This window comes from Emydura macquarii, unplaced genomic scaffold, assembly GCF_026122565.2.
Source record: "Emydura macquarii macquarii isolate MOO-44397 ecotype Brisbane River unplaced genomic scaffold, CSIRO-AGI_Emac_v2 contig_450, whole genome shotgun sequence".
NCBI classification, from domain to species: domain Eukaryota; kingdom Metazoa; phylum Chordata; order Testudines; family Chelidae; genus Emydura; species Emydura macquarii.
In genome coordinates, this window is record NW_027130587.1 from 2,522,540 (window position 1) to 2,542,271 (window position 19,732).

A 19,732-nucleotide genomic window follows, 5' to 3' on the forward strand; every position below is an offset into this window, starting at 1 on the left:
GCTTCTCTGGCAGGATCCCCCGCTAGCGCCTGCCAGCGAGGATTGTGTTTGTGTGTGCAGCATTCTGTGTGTGTGTGCAGAGACCACTGTGTGTGTGTGTGTGTGTGTGTGTGTATAGCAGTGTGTGTGTTTACTGTGTGTTACAGAACACAGATGTGTCTGTGTGTATACAGCACAGTGGGTGTATGTATACAGCATGGTGTGTGGGTGTGTGCAGAGAGCACAACGTGTGTGTGTGTGTGTATGCATACAGCACTCTGTGTGTGTGTGCAAAGAGCACAATGTGTGTGTATAGCAGTGTGTGTTTGCTGGTGTGTGTAGAGAGCACAGATGTGTCTCTGTGTATACAGCACAGTGGGTGTAAGCATATAGCATATGCATATACCACGGAGTGTGTGTGTGTACACAGCACAGTGTGTGTAGAGAGAGTAAAGTGTGTGTGTACATACAGCACAGAGTGTGTGTTTGTCAGGGTGTGTACGTGCAGCAGAGTGTTTCTCTGTGTGTGTGTGTACACAACACCCGTACACAGAGCACCCTTACAGACTGTGCAGTCCCAGGCAGGAAGGGACAACTCAGCTTAGTAAGGGTGGAAGAAGCTGGGCCCTAGAGAGCGTGACAAAGCCTGGGGGGAAGAGTCCAGTGGAGGGGAACGTGGGCTGTTGTGGTTATCTGTATCCCAGTGACACCCAGAGCCCTATTGCACACAGCCATACAGCCTGCGCAGCGGCAACTCGGCGCGCCCGGGTGCCGTGTTTAGCCTTTGGTTGTATTTGATCACTGTCACAGCCCTGGTTAAGCTCCCTGCTCCGGACACTCACCAGGCTGCTGTGTTTGCCTCCCGGCACTGGACCTGGGTGCTTCTAGCATGCTGAGTCTGAGCACAGGCCAGCCTCTGCCTTTGGCGTTGGGTCTCTAGGCACGTTCCAGGGTGCAGGTCCCCCATCTAGCACCCTCTTCTGAAAGCTGGGCCTTCGCAGAGATGATGCCAGCTCCCCCAGACTCCCTGGTAACTCTGCACACCCTTCCCAGCGCGCCACCCCTGCAGGCATGCTGGCGTACAGTTAACCCCTTCAGGGACACGAGCAGACAGAGACGTTGCGTGGGGTTTCTAACACATCCACGCTTTCCTTTAGGCAGCAAAAAAGGATGTACAGATCTAGGCAAAAAACCCACAAAGGTCAGCCCGTGGATCCCTGCTTCAGCATCTTTGGGATTTGAGTCAGTGTCCTTTGGGGTTCCAGGGCCCCTCTCCAGGACTCCACTTCTCCAGCTCAGGTCAGACTTCACTTCTGAACCTCGCGGATCTCTCCCTCCAAAGCCAATCTCTTTGCTCCTCTCCCGGTCCCACTGTGGACCCCTCTGAGATTTTAAATGCTAGCCCCGACACCTGGTTTCTTAGTTCCACATCTGGGGACATTCCACTGCCCCAACCCCCTGCCCTGCATGCAAACTTGATCCAACTGGTTCCCCTAAGTGTCCATCCTGCACCGCTTCGCTATGTGTGCTAATGACTCTCCACTGTCCCTGGTCTGGGAGGGAGGGGACACCAGTCCTGATAGCAGATGGTTCGGTCCACCTCCACTGGCGAATTCAGTGATACGGCAATGTCACAAAAACCACCGGATTCGTCAGTTGTATGGTTTGTATATTTGTATATTTCAACGCACAGCTGAGGAAGACAACAGTACCATTCCCTGGCCTTCCAGGAATCGTATGCACACACATACAGAAGTATACAGGTATATAGTGAACTCTAAGCATTGGGTTCTACAAGAGGATCTCCCAAATATTTTCCCTACCCCAGAATGATATCAAAAGCCAGGGTAACGTAGGTTCTGCGCAATAGGAGTTGTTTAGATAACAGTGTCCGGCTGGCTGTCTCCCTGGCTGGTTCGGCGGGGACGTGTCTGACTGAGTCTGCACTGCATACGGTAATGCAGCTGCTCCTTATTCTTTCTGCTTGGCTCAGTGCCATTACCTGCTGACATCTGGGGTGCTAGAGAGGGGACTTCACTGCCCAGGGGGGTGTGCTGGGCTGGGGCAGGGTTGCAGACGAGGTGGGACACGGCCCTGGGAACTCTGGCAGGGACTCAGGACAGTTTCTGCTCTCCTGGCTCTGGGAGGAAGATACCAGCAACACCTGCAGCAGGTGAGGAACTGCCTGTGCCCCTGGCGCCAGCGATAAGCGGACATGGGGCTTTGGGCTCCTGAACTCCTGGCTGTGTCACCGGACGGTAGGGTGGCTACTGAGGAGACCGTGAGGTTGTCAGGATGGCCTGGCCTAACTGGGCGCCGCAGGGGACAGACTGGGCCTGCAGGGTAGGGCTGGGAGTTTCAAAGCTGCGGAGGGAAATGGGTACCACGTTCTCAATGAGACTAGAGCGTCTGCTCCCCCAGGCCGCTTTGCAAAGCCCCCCTAAGGAGGTGCCCCTGCCGTGGTACAGACGCACACCCAGTGCAGACCTCGTGGGGGAAGTTTCCGTACCCTTTGCTGGGGAAGATGCACAGGGAAGAGGTTGCAGGCGGGGAGCTGCAAAGCCCAGCTGGAGATGCTGAATTCCACCTTATTTCAGATCCTGCGGTGGGGAGTTTCATGCCTTTAACAGAAGAGAAGCCGGATTCCACGAAAGGCATAAAACTCATGCTAGAGAGAGCTGTTTGCCGCGGAGTGGGTGAGTTATCGCTCTGGGGGCGGTCTGCAGGATTCTTCCCTCGCGGCTCCTCTAGCTGGACACAGACAGGGAATTGGGCTGGAAGAAGCCCTGGTATTTCCTCACCCACGGCTTGAGAGGATTGGCACAGATCTCTTTGCCGACCCGAGTCTTGAATCTGAAAGGGGGGAGCAAGGAGACGGGTCAGCGAGGGACGGGGTCTAGCGGGATCACGGTTACAATTCTCAGAAGGGCTCGGGCAGGTGAGATTTCCGAAAGTGCCGCAGGGCTCAGTCAATGGGAGCTGCTGCCCGGCTCCATTTCGGCTTTGAATTGCTCACCCAGCACCCACAGCAGGGGGCCAGCTCAGCGCAGGGGGTGCACAGTGATTGCTGCGCTCACCTGCAAATCCGCCCCCAGCTGGGCGTGCTGAGCCCTGGGCGATCTGGCCCCGAGAGTGGGTTTTATACCTGAGCCACTTCCCCGACAGCACGGGAGTGGGGGGCCACGGAGCGGCTCCTGACTGACCCCGGGAGGTGTGAAAACAGAGCCTGGCCCCGGCACAAGCAGCAAGAATGTCTGGAGAGGGAATCCGTCTCCCAATGGCTGTTTGCGGCTGTCTCTGGCCTGGGCCGTGTTGGATGCGTCTCTGAAAGCAGAGAGCCTGGTGCTGCGGGACTTTAACTGCTCTAAGAGCCACCGCCAGGCGTCTTCACAAGCCGTCTCAGGGAATGCCGGGACCTGGATTCTAAGCACCCCAAATGTCTCCCTCTGCCCTGGGGCGAGACTATATCAGAGTGCAGGGCAGGGGCCAGCTCACTGTATGGACCCCTCCCCGGGTGCACCCCACATTGATCCCCTCCTGCCTCCTCACCATTACCCTCTCCTCCGCTCCCTCCGCCAGCCCCTCCCCGGCGCCACCCCAAGGGGATACTCACACCACGGCCGGGTGGGAGCACTCGGGGCTGGTCAGGTACCAGCCAACGATGTTGCCTTTCTGGAGCCTGCCAGTCTGGAACTTGAAGCAGCACTTGGCCGGCATCCCCGCGGCCCCTAAAGGGGCAGGAAACAGTTCAGAGGAGGGCGAAGTCGGCGAGAAAGGACCACCCGTTCCCTCTCTGGGGCCCCCCCAGACCTGGAGCAGAGGGCGTAGGAGGGGCTCGAACCCCCAAGAGGTCCCTCCTTGGGGAACGGAGAGGATGGTGCGCTCTGCTGCCACTGGGAGACGCTCCTGCCAGGGTCCCCCCGTTGGTCCCTGCCCTGTCGCCCTGTGGGTTGGGACCAAAGGTCCGAGTCACCATTCACTGCCCGCTGCTGGTGCAAATCCAGACGAGCCCCGGTAAAGGCAGTGGAGCAGGCTGGGTCAGGCAGAGCCGGATGAGGGTAACTGGCCCCACTGCTCACGTCCTGCCTGGAGTCCGCCCAGCGAATCCATGGGAGCGGCTCCGGCCCGGCTGGCTAATTGCAGCCCTAGGTCAGAGGAGCTTGGAGCCGGTTCTCCCCTCACTCAGCTCCCCCCAGATAACCCCGCCGGGTTATCCCATTCTCAGCCTGCTTAAATCAGAGCCTGCCCTATTGCCCTCAGCGGGGCCGTGTCTGTTTTCCCAGCCGAGGACCTGGCCCTGCTGGCATTCGGGGAAATAGCTGGGAGTTACTCTGGTGGAAGTGAGAGGAGAATCGGGCTAGTCAGCCCTGCTGCCTTCTCTGGACAGAAGAAGCTTGCCCTAGTGAAGTGTGCAGGGCTAACGCACAGCTATGGGGCAGCCAGCTGGGCTCTGTTCCGCCTCTTGCATTAGCCACACACCTGCCAGTTCAGTTCTCGGCGGGAGCCGTGCACCTGGGGATGCAGAGCCCAGGCAGAGTCTGCAGGTCAGGAAACCTGGGAGAAAACAAGCTTCTGCCCCAGGAACTGGGCCTGCGTGAGCCGGAGTCACCGAGAGGGACCCGCTGCTCCAGTGTCATTGTCACGGAGTCACTCTGCAAACACAGGGTATAGAGCATGGGCCCATTCGGCGAGGGGCAGTCTGGGACTCCTCTGTCCTGCCCCTCACGTCCCCGTGACCTCTCCCCACATCTGACCCTGCGCTGAGACCCCCCCTGACGCTCCCTGCCCCGGGTCCCGTCTCCCCACGGTGGGCACCTGTACTCACTCTGAGCCAGGCTCTGGCAGCAGAATGAAGCCAGCAGGAGAAGCGCGCAGACCAAGCCGGCTGCCTTTGCCATGGTGGGGCGGAGATGGGTCCTGACGGGGCCGGTGAACAGGACTGAGCTGCAGAGGAGCCGTCTGAGGGCATTTGCTTTTATCGGCGTGGATTGCGGTGGGTGGATGGGAGGGATCCAGCGTAAGTGGCGTGGGCGGAGGCGGAGGAACTGGACAATATCCATTTCTCAGTCCACAGACAGATGGGATTTTTTTTCCTTTCCCAAATAATTCCAGGAAGGACGTGATATATCCCCTCTGCTTCCAGTGCTGGAGGCCCTCCAAACTGTCCCGCAGCCAGGAGCTCGCCTTGTTATCGTCAACTTAAACTGTAACAGCAAACATCTACCACTGCCTGAGCTTCCCTCTTCCTAGCGAATCTCCCTGCAGGACCCCTTGGTCCCTGCCCCTGGCCTCAGCGGGACTCACAAGCCCCCTGGTGCGCCGGAGTTTGAGCCAAGAGGACCCGACTGGTCCGACGGTCAGGGTGAGTCAGGAGAATGGCTCTGCATCTCTCTGCAGCGTCTGCACAGCTTGGATCCTCCCCTGGGCAGAAGGGGCCTCTCAGGCCATTTGCAAAAGGAAAGTAGGTAGTTTAGGGCAGGGCTCACTAACCCTTGCGTAGAGCACACACAGAGAAACCGAGGCTTGTTCCAAACGTCAGAACCGCCCGAGCCCTGTGGGCAGTGCAGAGAACCACTCGCTTTGCTGGGTGGACGGATGGCTGTGGCCTCGGTCCTTTCGGCCCTGGGTGCAGCGTGTGGCTCTTGCCTGTAGCACGAGTGTGACCACGGGCACGAGGCCGGCCGAGCACAGGGAGATGCTCCATGCCCTGGCAGGAAAGAGTCTCCAGGCCCCACGCCCTTGTCCAGTGTTGCAGGGGCGCTCTGTTGACTTGCACAGCTGGGTCGGATCCTCGCTGTTCACTTGTGGGAACGTCTCGGATGAAGACAGGTCAGCCTCAGACAGCTCAGCTCTGCGCCCGGCTCTCTCACCTCAGGGGGCAACTGGAGAAGGTTGGCAGGCCCGATCAGCAGCAGTGGGCCGGGGCCGTTCACGCCCTCTGAGCCTGCGCTGGTGTCCTGGAGGCTGTTTCGGCCAGGCCTGGAGTCACCGAGGTGCGTTCAGTGTATTTCCACGCGGTCCCCATCTCGGGGGGCCCCTGACCACCAGGAAAAAAAGACACCAACTCTGCAGCGCTGCGATGCCACTCGCTCCAGCTTGGCCCGGCTACCCCGTGGTCATGAAGAGGTGTGGGGGGCGGCCGGGGACTGGAGGAGCCGCGTTAACCTGGGATGGGACCGGAGTGATGAACTGGTGGGGAGGGGAGCTATAGACAGGCCAGGAAGGGCCCCGGGGGGGGGGGGGGGTCTGGAGGTGAATTGGTCGTAGGCTTTGGGGTGAGCGGGGAGGGTGGGAGGCGGTGGGGTGAGGGACAATGACCGATGGGGCTGAGGCGTTGGGGGCAGTGGTGAGCGTGATGTATGTCAGGGCTGCTGTGGTATGGGGGGCCAGCAGGATAACTGGAGGGTTGGTGGGATATATGTGGGGTGGGAGGGGCGTTTGGGGGTCTGGGTGTGGGGTGGGGAAAGAGGGGCATTCTGGGGTCATGTGGGGTGGGTATGTGTAGGCTGGAAGGGGCGTTTGGGGTGGGGTGGGGTATGTAAGGGCCGGGGCGCTTTGCTGTCTGGTTTACAGAAGGTGGTGGCCCTCCAATTTGCACAGCGCACAGGGCCCCGACACGTTTAATCCAGGCCTCGTTTCAGCATCCTTTTGAGAGCAGCCAGGAAGGCCAGGAAAGGGAGCGAGCAGGATGGGGCGGATGTGCCAGCTGGGGCAGGGCAGATGGGACTTCTGCTGCTGCTTCTTCCCCCTGGCTGAGGTAGAGCAGCCGCTGCATTTTCACCAGAAGGGGATCGCACCAGATGGCTGCCTGGGGCCTGGCAGAATTTACTGCCGCGCTGCCGCCTTTGTATCTGGAAACCGGGCAGGCGGCGGTGCTGGGTTGGATGCTCTGTCGTGGGGAGCCGCACTCGTTTACCGGCGAGTCTTTGATTTTTCCCGCTCAGCCAGGGCCAGGCCTAGCTCCCCTCAGAGTCAGTGCAACGAGGTCTCCCCTTGGCACCTGGGATCAGCCTCCAAGTGGCCGGTGCCCCCCTGTGTGGCGCGGGCCTAAATGTCTGGCAGCAACAGCTGGCCCCAAAGAACATTTGGAATGAAAATGGCCCTTTGTCAGAACGGAAGTTTCCACAGAAATGTCTGGCTTTTACTGCATTTTGGGGGGGGGGTGTCACTGAAAAAAAAAAAGAAATCTGATAACGTTGCCATTGTCGGCAAACCGGACCCACCAATTTCCAGCCCAAAGGTGGGGAGTTTTCAGATGACATTTGTCAGCTGCCAAAGCCTGGGACTTTTTCACACTGAAACTTTCTGCGAAAACAGCAACTTTTTCTTCTTCATGGAAAATTGTTGAGGGAAATAAATCCATTTCCTCACCAGCTTCTATCGGAATGAAGGAGCTGGAACAAACCTGCGCCAGGTCTGGATGGCTCCGCCCACCAGAAAAACATTGGGATCTATTGTTATAGTATTTCTGTGACCTCAACGGGAAGTCTGAACATTCCTGACCTGCTCTTTCCATACAGGCATGGTGAATTACTTCATTTCTTTGACTCAGTTTTTTGGGGGGCGCTTTTGCCAATGATTTTCCAGTTCATGCTTGTGAGATCTGGGTGGCATGGGAAATCTATAGGGCTGGGTAGGAGCAGTCTGTATGTCAGCTGGGACAGACCCACTTTGATTTCATAGTTATCCCAGTGAGGCACAAACTGACAGGACCTGTGCCATATTAGCAAAACTGCAAGGACCAAGCCATTATTCAAGGTTTAATGCCAGGAACATGCAAGGCTCCTGCCTAACAAAGGGCATATTCTGGGCATTAGCTAGCACTTGGGCATCACCCAGGAGTGCTATTGTGATAACTGGGCCTACAACTTTACCCTAATTGTGAGTTCAGCTGTAAAAAGTGAGAAAAGTGTCTCAATAACTTATAATAACAAATGTTACAAATTGGGAAACGGTGGTAAAGGGGGCCAGACAGATTGAATGAGTCCAAACAAAACGGCCTCCTGCTATAACTCAATGACTGTTAAGATCCTGCCGGACAAAGAAGAGAAGTTTGGGAATGGAAATCAATGAACCAATATTGGTGTGTCAGACATTAGGCCTAATTAGTGAACGAAGTAATGAAGGAATGGGCTTTTCCATCCATCACTCGCTTTTGGGATCATTAAATAAAAGAGACTTTGGGAGGAAAATTAGCTAAAGCTGTTGACTAAAATACGCTGGCTGTATCATATTAATAATCTGTATTATCCACCCCATATGTTATATTAGTGTGCATTAAGCACCAATAACATTAAGCACAAATATCGTCACAGTGAGATAGCCTAAACTGACCTATCCCATAGTTCTGTTCACTTACGCTAAGGATCCCAGAAGATGCGGCATTTGCTGACGCAAGCATTTGGGACAAGCAGGCAGGAAACTTGTTAAAATCCAGATCCATTCAGTCTATCTCTTAGTACAAGCTTGGTATGCACCTTCAGGGGCCAGGACCTGGAATGCTAGTGTCTAAAGCAAAGGCAAGGAAGGAATAGAAGAACAAATTAGGGAACCGAGGCAAACGAATGGGTTGGATTTTAGTGATGTGTAAAGAAATGTGTAACTTGCCAGATCATATAAATAATCCCAAGTGAAATGTGTAACCGGGGAAATGAGCAAATGGGGAATATCAACAGGGGAAATGAGCAAACCTACTGACTGAAAGAAGGGGTAGGAGCGTGATTCACCATCATGGCTGCCACCCCCTCCATCTGCTGATACCCCGAGTTTTACCGTAACGCTATTGGGCCTGGCTTGCCCTGACTCTGACAGACATCCTGTCCAGACTGCACCAGAAAGAGAGCTGCAGATGACATCCCCACCTCCACGAGCTTTGGCTAGATCCTGAACACTCACTGGAGTGTGAGACATTGTTACACCTCCCCCTGCCCCCTTCCCATGGTCCTAAACAGCCGGATGCTGGTACGAGTTTGCCAGGTCTCAGCGTAGCTGATGAGATCAAATGCCGTACCTGTGTGTTTTCCTGCAATGAGATTCCAGGTCAGCACTGGAGACAGACGCTGCATTTTCTATCTTTGCCGTTCTTTCCTCTTCCTTCTTGCGTGTGTTTCTCTTGTTTTGTCTGTTAGGAAATGGGTTCACATTTTAACAATGGTATCCAAGACAGTAATACATCTAAGAGACTGTCAGATAAGGGCCTTTTTCCTTTAAACACTCTCAGCAGCTAAAGGGAAAAGAATATTGTTTTGAAAAACAATCCCTGAAAGACCAGCAGGCAAACGCAGGGGTTTTCAGAGCCAGGATCTGACTGAATCTTGGAATTAGTCCGTCATCAATGCAGCTGAATCTGCTGACCTGTTTCCAGCTCCTTGGATCATTCCCTTCCCTCTTGAACTCCTCATTAACCCTGCTTCCCCTCTGTCTAGTCCTGGTTTGCTGCCTCCCCGTCCATTTCTCTGTCTCCATCCCTGCTGTGTTCCCTCCCTTGGGGTCTCGCTCTCAGGGCCTGAGTCCCCATCTCCCTTGCAAACTGTGCGATCAGTCTGTCCCCTGTAGAGCAGGCTCGGGTCACAATAACTTACAATAACAACTGTTACAAGGTGGGAAAGGGGGCCAGAGAGATTGAATTAGTCCAAATAAACAGGCCTTACACCCAGGGAGCGGGCTGTGTGAGCGCGGAGAGCTCCATGTCCCACCGGGCACATTCAGTCAAGGCCCATGATGGAGCTGATGTCCTATCCCTTGAGAGCCAGCCAGGCATCTGCCCAGGGGGCAGCGAGGCAGGGGGCTCCTGAACGGACCCCCAAGCCAGGTCCTGCAGCAGGACGAGGCCGTCTGGAGAAGGACACAGACGCAGCCAGCCCCTGGCCCAGAGGAGATGGGGAGAGTCCGCAGAGAACGCGGCCAACGGCAGAGGCCGCCATGACCCTCATGCAGCTTTGGCTACGGACTGGGTGGTGGGGCAGGGCGAATGGTTCAGGAAGGATGGGAACGTGCCCATTCTCCTCGCCAGGCCCTCCCAGAGCATGGAGGAGACTGGTCCCTGCCCAGAAGGCCCAGCGCCGGTGGAGGGGGGGCTGACTCCAGCAGGAGTCTTTGAGCCCCCTCGGCCTTCAGCTGAAGGCCATTTTGCAAAAGGGAGCGGTGATAGTGGGCGCAGACCCAGGGCCTCTTTCCCGTATGTTCTCATGTAGCAGCCCCCGGTTTTGTGCATAGGTCAGGACGTCTGTGGGGATTAGGGGCCCTGTGACGATCCCCGGGGTCCCTAGCGCCGTGAGGCACCTCGCTACCAACTGCCCTTGGTGTGAAGCACTCATGTCTGTGCTTGGTGGGGATCGGCTCCCTGACCCCACCGGCCTCTGGCTATACAAGCACTGCAGGCCAGGCCGGTGCAGGCCCCGCTCTCCTCGTACAGGTTACCAATAGGCACAAGCAACCCCTGAGCCCTCCGAGCGTCCAGGCGCGCCCGGCCCCTGGTCCACTGAACACCCACCGAAGTCTTAGATTCACTATTCCCCAAGGAACAGCACACACCAGCGCCCCAGGGTGAACCCAGAGCCACCACTCAGTGCTTAGACCTGTCTTTAGTGAAAACAAGGGTGTTTGTTATCCAAGAGCAAAGATCCGGATGAGAGCAAGCAAGAATACAAGAAACAGTTATCTGCAAAACAAATGTGTAACATGCTCTCTGCAGCCTAAACTTAACTCCCAGGACATTCCCTTGTCTCCTGCCCCCAGTCCCTCACCCAGCATTTTCAACTGAGAACCTCCTCTTGTGCCATCAAGCCCGCTTCCAGCTTATCTTCACAGAGGAGAGGATGCCTAGCATACATCCGTACCTCCATTAATACCAGACCAAACCTTTGAGCTTCACCTCAAAAGGGGGCTCTCCTCCCCGCTGTTAACCTCTGCCTGTTAATTTCCTTCTGAAATCTCCATGTGATACGACCCATGCCCAGGGTAGCCAACTGATAATGCCAAGGTCCGGGCAGGCTGCAAAAAGAGAGCAGATTCTCCCCACGCTGGTGGGTGACACTGAAGCCCGGCTTCCCAACCAGCCACGAACTGCTTCTGATTCCCCCACACTGGATATCAAGAAGCCAGTCCACAAATGCCCCCAGCCCCCTTTACTGCATCTCACCTCCAGGCTCCCAAATCGGCACTAGGTCCAGCAAAGAGACCAGTTATTAGAACTCGGTGCTCTTTACTAAAAAGGTTCCCTCTGACCCCAAAGGGTCAGCCACAGCACCAGACCAATATAACTTCGGACATTACCTAAAATATCACGCTGCCAGCCAATCCTTTAGTATCTAAACTAAAGGTTTATTGTACAAAGGAAGAAATAAACGATGAGAGAAATGTTAAAGGGTTAAAGTAAATCACAGATATACAAATGATTAAAAGTTCATATACTTCAGGTTTCTGGAAGAAATGTGGATTTGCAGGCTTGTATAGTTCTCTCTGGTTCACATCCAATATCTGGATGGGTCTGAGTCCTTCGGTTCAGTTGCAAGATGAATTGGTCCAGAGATAGGTGTAGGTCTGCAGACTGGACAGGAACAAAGACTGGGACATAGCTGGCTCCAGCTGGCCTGCCAAACACAGCGATGTAGCCATGGCGGCATTGCTAGCCACTGTCACAATCCCACCCGGGATCCTCGGTTCTCAAACGATGGCTAGTCCATGCCACCGTCCGGGCCACCAGGGCAAGCCTGCTATGGTTAAGGAGTAGCTGGGGTACCTGCAGAGCCACAGCACAGACCTCTACCACTAGAGCTCATGGAGTGACTGGTAGCAGTAGAAGACTGTTATCTTCCATGTGTGCCTGGTGATGGAGGGGGCTGGAGACACACACTTTGCCAGGGCCTTTCACAGCTATTGGCTGAGAGCAGAGGGATGGTGCGACTGGGGACCCCTGGGTTCAATTACAGGTTCTGTAAGGGAGCGTGTGACCCCCTGCTCCATACAGCCTGTCCCTGAAACCTTCTCCTCCTGTCCCCGTCTCCCCAGCTTCTGCTCCTGTCCCCGCCCACCTACGGCATCTCACGGCAGGCCGCACCTCCGCCTCCGAGCTCTAGCAGACGGGAGCTGGGCTCGTTCACTGACTGATGGGCCTAAACATTTCAGCCCTCCCGGCCCTGCCCCTGAGCCACCCCCAGTTCTGAGATCTTCTGTCCCTTCCTCTGCCAGAGCAGCCGCTGGCAAGAGCTGGGTTCTGTGCTCACAGCAGAGAAGGGAGACGTCACCCACCATCAGTTCCAGGGCTGGGATCCTATTCCAGCTCCAGCCAAATGTAAGTGGGGGGAACTCTTTCCACAGACACACCATGGCGACATGGCCCATCCTTGGTCTCCATAGTGACACCATGGCGACATGACCCATCTTTGCATTTCCACAGTGACACCATGGTGACATGGCCCATCTGTGGGTCTCTATAGTGAAACCATGGCGACATGATCCTTGGTCTGTCTTTGGCCCATCTTTGCATCTCCAATGTGACACCATGGCAGCATGGATCAACCTTGTGTCTCCGTAGTGACACCGTGGTGACATGGCCCATCCTGTCCAGGAATTGGGGAGGCATTTCCTACCCACATAAGCAGCAGCACTCGGACATGTTAGAAAAAACTGGACTTTATTGTGTCTACAAAGACTGACACTTGGCAGGGGGTCACTTCCCCATCACACGGTCGATGGGGGACAAAGGACACAGGAGGGATGGAGTTAAAGGAAGGGGTTAGCTCCTTAAATTAACAGGGCTAGAAAAATAACATCAAAAGCACACACTGTTATACATCGGTGCACATAAATAATGTGGAGCGTTACACTGAGTCCGTGTCAGGTTGCTGTCTCAGCCGTGCAGTCTGGGTGTCTTTAAGGAATTTTTCTTGCTTTTGTTTACATATCTCCAACTTTATCTCACTGGGATCAACACAGACTTCCTTCCCCTTTGTGAGCGTCACACTGTGAACAGAGAGAGTGATGAGTCCAAGACCCTTAAGAAATGCAAAGTCAAACACAGACTGATCCCAGTTACACAGCCAGGGCAGTTCCTGTGAGTGTGCTGGGAAAGCAGTTGTCCCTGAAATGGTTTCTTTCTGGAGTGAAATCGGTTCTCTTGAAAGCAAGAGGTTGACCGAGCTGGCCGGGCCCAGACACAATGCTGTGGGGTAGCTGCTGTGACCACTTGCCTCCCCATTCTTTGACAACACACTTCAATCCAGACCCACAACTTCTTGTCTTATTGCAATCTTTGCCTCCCCCACCCCTTCCCGACCAGTCAACACATGATGGCCTGTCAGCACCCCCAGTTTAGAACAGCAGCCCCCACCAGCTGTGTCAATGCACGGCTGTCCTAGGCGCACACACTTCTGGTGCATCTCTGACTGCTACAGCCCCTGAATCTCAATTAGCCAGGCCGTATCATCTGCCAAGATCCCCCCCAGTGACACCTGCCCCTTTGTAACAGTGCTTCAGAACTAATCGATTCCTCCTTTCCATTTCCTTTTGTAACTGGAGCCCGTTGATTCAGGCTGACGGCTGGGGGAGCCCGTTGTTTGTTTATTTGATCATTCGCAAAATTGGCAGTTCAGGCGCCCTGCAAAAATACAGAGCTCTCCCCCCACATTGCCCTTTGTTCCTGTGGGTGACAGATGATTAGATATACCACTGCACACTGTTCAGAATATTTAGTGCTGACATCTCAGCACGAGGGGACCTCACCACGGCAGCAGCTACTGAACCTCGCCTGCGAAGTAGCAGGGGTGGTAAAGACCACGGCTTGAAAGGCCAGATGACTGGGTGTGCAGATAAAAGGGAAACAGTTTTTGGTGGCGGTTTGTTTGACTGAACAGGGCAGCGCTACAGATGCAAGAGGAAACAGAAACATCAAAGCCTGTGTCTGTGTGTGACGCCGGGATACTTACATCACGGCCTGGCGGGAGCAGTTAGGACTTGTGGGTCTGCAACTCCTGATGTGCTTTGGAGAAATTCTTCTCGGAACGAAATTGTCCTTCATGCAGCACGTTGAGCTGTGGCTGACGACTGGGACGAAGAAGAGAAAGGGAATTTGTTCTCCTTTCCCTCAGTAACAAGGAAAAACTGACTGGAGAGAATTTCTTACAGTGACTTTAGTTCTGTGCTCGTTAGTGGCCGATCCCCACTTTCTGGGGGCTGCAGGGAGTGTTTTTGATGCTCCCCCATCCCTGTCCCCTCCCTGATGGGGTTAATTGCTGTGCAGGGGAGCGGTTCTGCCCTCCACTGGCACAAAAATGGACTATTCCCCATTCCACCACAGGATGATTTTGGTCTCTTTGTGCCTCAGTTTCCCTGCCAGCAGCATGTGGCTAACGATACTGACACTCCTACCAGGGGGCTATGAGGTTAATTCAATGATACTGATGAATGCTTTTCAGACCCTGGGACGAAGGGCTGTCAATATCTGATCTCTGGAGCTGGCAGATCTGTCCCCAGATCACAAAGCCTTATCCCCATTTTACAGATGGAACCTGAGCCCAGGCAGAGACCGGCTCACATTTCCAAAACTGCCGAGGGGTTTTGGGCACAATTTTTCATTCGTTTCAGTGGACTCTGGACAGCTGAATCCCTCTGGCAGCTTTCAGAATCCAGCCTCAGTGCTAGAGACTGGACTTGGACCCGGATCTCCTGAGTCCCAGCCCAGAGCCCACCCACACCCCATCCTTCCTCTGCTCTGCCCATTGCCCTTCCAGAGCTCCCTGGCTCCCGCAGTGGCTGCTGGGACTGGCTGGCTGAGGAGCCTGGTGAGGCGGGGCTCTGTAGGGTAAGGAAAGGGCTGACCTGGACTTACAGGAATCGCACTGAGCTCCAGTCCAGACAGCGGCAAGGAGCAGCGTTGCCAGGGCGAAGGAGGTGACCTTCATTTCTAGGCGGGTTCTCTCGGCTCTGGCTCCAGCAGCAGGCAGGTTTCTGCAGGTCGGGGTGGCCGAGAATGGTCTGGCTTCTCTCTTGCCAGCCTCTGTGTTTTATAGCCAGCAGCAGGGATTTCCATGGTTGCGTTGGAGCACCCGTGGAGGTGGAGGTGGATGGAGGTGAATGGTTATTAATAACAATAATGAGGGAATGGAATATGTGTCTCCCCCACGCATGCACCAGTGGCCGGAGGGGACAGGAGAGCAGTATCTGGAAAGTCTCTTGCTGATTTCCAGATAAGGAGCCAGCCCTGCGCACGCTCACGGGGCAGGTGGGGGAGGGACAGGCTGAGGACTTTAGGTTTAAATTTAGTCATTTGCAAACCACACAGGATACCACTCGATTCCCTGCCCATCTGTTTGCTGAAGTCCTGCGCTGAGTCTGTTTCCACATAGCTAGTGACACTGGCCAGCCTGCCCTGGAAAGGAGACATGATCAGGCCCATTTTGTGCAGATGGGGCATGGGGGTTGGATGGGCTTCAGTGCAGGTTAAACCCATCCCAGCATATTTAGTGTACTTTGCTACGCAGGTGTCAGCATGGCCCTTCTCACGGTCCTAGCAGAGTCCTCACTGGCTCTTCCTCACAACACCCATGCAGCAGAGCAGGGCCAGCCGTATCTTATACATGGGGAACTGCAGCCCGAGAGAGGCTGGGTGACTTGGCCAAGGTCAGGTGGGAAGGCTGTGGCACAGTTGGGAGTGGAATCAAACCTCCTGAGTCACACTCCCGTGCCTCACCCCCTTTGCCAGCCTTCCCCCTATAATGCTCCCCGCTCGTCATGCACCCCAAGGAGCTGAGCTGGTGATGCACCTGTGCCGCCCCCTTAAACCAACCCAGGGAAATCCCAGCCCGATGAGAAGGTTTCTCCAGGCACCACATCACCCAGGTAGCCCTGTGCCCATCCAACAGCAATTGACATTGAAAGTCTCCGGGAGTCTCTTTGGCAGGCTGTGGGACATGAGGCAGGAGAGGTGTTAGCTGTGCTCTCTGGCCATCCAGCTCCGAAAGCAGCGACGCCAGCAGCAGCAGCGTAGCAGTAAGATTGGGAGCTCTGCCTAACCTCACTTTTCCGCCACTGCTGATGGCAAAGCTGCCTTCAGAGCCGGCCGCCCAGCCAGCAGCCACCGCTCTCTGGCTGGGCAGCACAAGGAGATTTTGTCTGGAGGCTTCCCCCAGCCACTGTACCGGTGGGAAGGGGGGCCCAGGGGCTGGCTGCTGGCTCCGCAGGGGCAAGCCCTGCTGTCTGCACCTCCCCAGCCGGCTGGCAGCTCCAGGAGGCATCAATCAGCTCAGCTGGCCGCGTAATAACCCTGCGACCCCTAGTTTGAGAACCCCTGACTTAGATCTATCTAGATCTATATATAAACAGGAATGTTTATCAAAGATTCAGCTAACAGAAAGTAAGAATACAGGAAACACACAGTTACATGGAAAACAAATTCGTAACATGCTTTCCAGAGCCGAAACTTAATTCCCAGAGCATTCCCCTCTCTCCTACAGGTTAGCTTGCTGGGGCTCAGGACATCTGGGCTTGTCTCTTGACCCTGCCACAGACTGCCCGTGTGACTTGGGGAGGTCTCTGAACCTCAGATCCCACCTGTAATATCTCCAGGCAAATGGCTGAAGAAGAAGAACCAATGGGACGCCTTTAACTTTCAGTGACACGTTGGTTTTGGGCCAGTCATTTCAGTAAGTAACAGTCCAGGAGGGGGAAACCACAGTGGCTTCCATTTCTTTTTCTCACCTGAAACCTTGTAGGTGGGATTTTTTCATTCTGAGATGGACTCAGGTGGGTGGGGGGCAGAGGCTGTAGTCACACTCCTCCCCCACCCAACACCCACCGGCTCCCTGAGACTTGCTGCTCTGTGGGGTTTGCCTTCATGAAATAAAATAACAAAGTCCACAGGGCCGGACTGTCCTTATGAATATAAAAAGCTCAGCTGGATTTCGAGTCCCTCCTCTTCTTCCGTGCCCCCAGTGTCTCTCACTCCCAGACTTCTGTGCCCCGAGTTAGATCTAGTAGAACTCCTAAAAAAAAAAAGCCATCCGTAAGAATCTGAAAACGATAAATACAGCACAAAGTGGGTTACAGCCCACGAAAGCTTATGCCTGCAGAAATTAAATTTGCTAGTCTTTAAAGTGCTACAGGTCTCTCGTTGTCTTTACTCCCCTTTGTGTTGTTAGAGCAGTTTAGGTTCGGTCTTTTTATGCCTTGCACATACATTCCTTGCTCACACACACACACAGAGAATTCGTCAAGATGTTTTTAGGCTCAGCAGTACAGGTTTCAGGAAAGAGTTCACTTCAAGAAACAAACAAGATGGAGTCCACTTATGCCACACAAAACAGCACTGTACCGTTATCATAAACATTTCTCTCTACCTCTATCTCACTTACACAGTAAAACAAGGAGTCGACATCTGATTCATTTGCACAGCTCCTGGGGAGAGCTCACATTGTCCCTTCAATTCAAATGTACTGAATGGGTCACACCCGATATAATTGTCTCAGGGCGAGGTACTGAGAGGCATTCTGAGCTTGTGGTTTCAATTTAAGATACATATTGCTCATCCAAAAAGAATCCAGAATCTTTTTTCATTCTCCTGTTTTTGGCTGCCTCTCCACCGCCATGGATGACCACATTCTTTGGTCCTTATTGAAAAAGATATTAAACCTATAAAGCATTGAGGTACCTCTCCCAGGGTTAAATGCTGAATAACAAAGACAAACAGCACTAATTTACCTGTGTCTGGCAAAAAAGTGTTTTGTGACTTTGAATGAAAGGTTCAAATGGAGTTTTAGTGGCATTATTTTAAAAAAACCAAAAAACCTAAATTCATTTTAAACTTACAAAATAGGGTTTCACAAACCAAGAATGTTGGTTTAGGTCCTCAAAACCTTACAGATTTACACAATATATTTGCACACAGAAATTTTTTTTTCCCATGCACTGATCTAATTATTTTTACACAGCTGTACAAACATTACATTTCCTTTTATCCATTTGGAGGCAGTTAAGTTCCAATGAAACCCTGTTTTCTTTTAGGGATTTTAACAAAATCATCCATATTCAAAATATTTCAGGCAGGATTCACAGACCATTCCTTTGAGAAAAAGGGCCCATTTTTCCTTCAGAATGGCTGCAAATAAACCAAGAATTCTTTTCCTATAACACTTTCCATAATTTTCAACTGCAATTCTCTTAACTCTTCTCTTTTCCTTTAAATCACTTACTTTTGCCTCCAATTTACTATATCTTAGCTTTATTATGTTATTCTTTGCTGCCATAGCTTTTAATATTTCACTGGCAACTTGGTTTTGTAATCTTAAGATCTCCATTCTCTTACTCAGAGTGCTGTGTTTATCAGCCACTGTTTTTACTGAGCTGATTCTAATGCATTTTATTCATGTCTTACGGTGGCATATTGTTCTTGTAAAACTTCAGCCAACAAGTACTATCTTTGCAACACAGCTGCCTTAGTTTAGGCTTTGTCAAAAAAAACCTTTTTACATCCAAAGTTCCTTCCATCAAAATCTCAGAAAAACAGAAGTGCAAGTTGGGGGGGGGGGGGGGGGGGGGAAGCAGTAGCAGAGGAAAAAGGGAAACCTAAGCCAAGAAAAGTATAGACAGTAACAACAAATCTGGAAGTGGGGCTTCGTGGGCCAGAGCATCTGAGGAACCCACACCCCGGCCCGTCTTGGCCGGGTTAAATGACAGCGGCTCTGGTGTCCTCCAGGGGCTGGCTGTGCCCTAACCTTTGCAAAATTTGTTTAAAAAGTATAATTTCTTGAACAAAGGGTAGTGTCTGCTGTGTTTCCTGACCCTCTCTAGGGGCGCCTCTGAGCTGCCCTCTTTTAAACATGTTTCTTGACTCAGTTTACTGCAAACTGCAAACCTCTCTGTCCTTCAGGGTCTAACAGAGAAAAAGTATTGCCAGAACTCTTAAATCCTTCAGAGTTTGCAGCGGGCAAACTCCTATTCCCTTCAGAGTTAACTGCAGCAGTAATAACGCCCAAACTCCTATTCCCTTCAGAGTTAACTGCAGCAGTAATAACGCCCAAACTCCTATTCCCTTCAGAGTTAACTGCAGCAGTAATAACGCCCAAACTCCTATTCCCTTCAGAGTTAACTGCAGCAGTAATAACGCCCAAACTCCTATTCCCTTCAGAGTTAACTGCAGCAGTAATAACGCCCAAACTCCTATTCCCTTCAGATTTAAGGAGGACAAAACTCCTATATCCTTCAGAGTCTGTCTGGTTAACCTGGTTGCAACAATGATGACAACCAGATTCCTATGTCCTTGCTAGTCAGGGACAGGGTAGACAGACTCCTATATTTATCCTTCAGAGTTTGTCTGGTTAACCGAAAAGAAAAACAAACAAACACGTTTTAGATCTTCCTCTAGATTGCCAGGCTTACTAAAGCCGGCGGTGTGCACACCAGTTTTTACAATAATCTTGGGAAACTGCTAGCCTCCCCCTTTCGCAATTCTCCACTACAATGTTATGCTTGTTAAAGAAAAGACTAGCAGGATCTTATTCGGGCGGGACAAGGCAAAACACCACATTTATGGTACATGTAAGAATATCAGAAAGCCGTCACAGCCACACACATTCGTACCCAAGAAGTTCTGCAAGCTGCTGTGATGTAATGACCAGTCCTTTTATGTGTTGCTTGAGCCAGCCTAGGGACCAACTCGGCTGGGCATGAGCAGGGAGCCAGGCCTTTGTCGGTCGCGAATCCGATGCTCCAGATGACAATTGCTGAACGAGATCCAAAGTTTCCACCCATCTTTTGTACT

At 53.1% G+C, this 19,732-nt stretch overlaps 1 protein-coding gene and 1 pseudogene across 1 annotated transcript; both read right to left on the bottom strand.

Annotated features, from left to right (window-relative positions):
* Positions 1-1,635: 1,635 nt before the first annotated feature.
* Positions 1,636-4,897, bottom strand: LOC137146418 (C-C motif chemokine 4-like). Its single transcript, XM_067537676.1, has 3 exons — positions 4,805-4,897; positions 3,593-3,707; positions 1,636-2,832 (listed from the first exon to the last, which is right to left on the bottom strand). Exons 1-3 carry the CDS (start codon positions 4,875-4,877, stop codon positions 2,727-2,729), a joined length of 294 nt encoding a protein of 97 aa, XP_067393777.1. The 5' UTR covers positions 4,878-4,897; the 3' UTR covers positions 1,636-2,726.
* Positions 4,898-12,723: 7,826 nt separating this feature from the next.
* LOC137146659 (C-C motif chemokine 8-like) lies at positions 12,724-14,879 on the bottom strand (annotated as a pseudogene).
* Between the last annotated feature and the right edge of the window lie 4,853 nt (positions 14,880-19,732).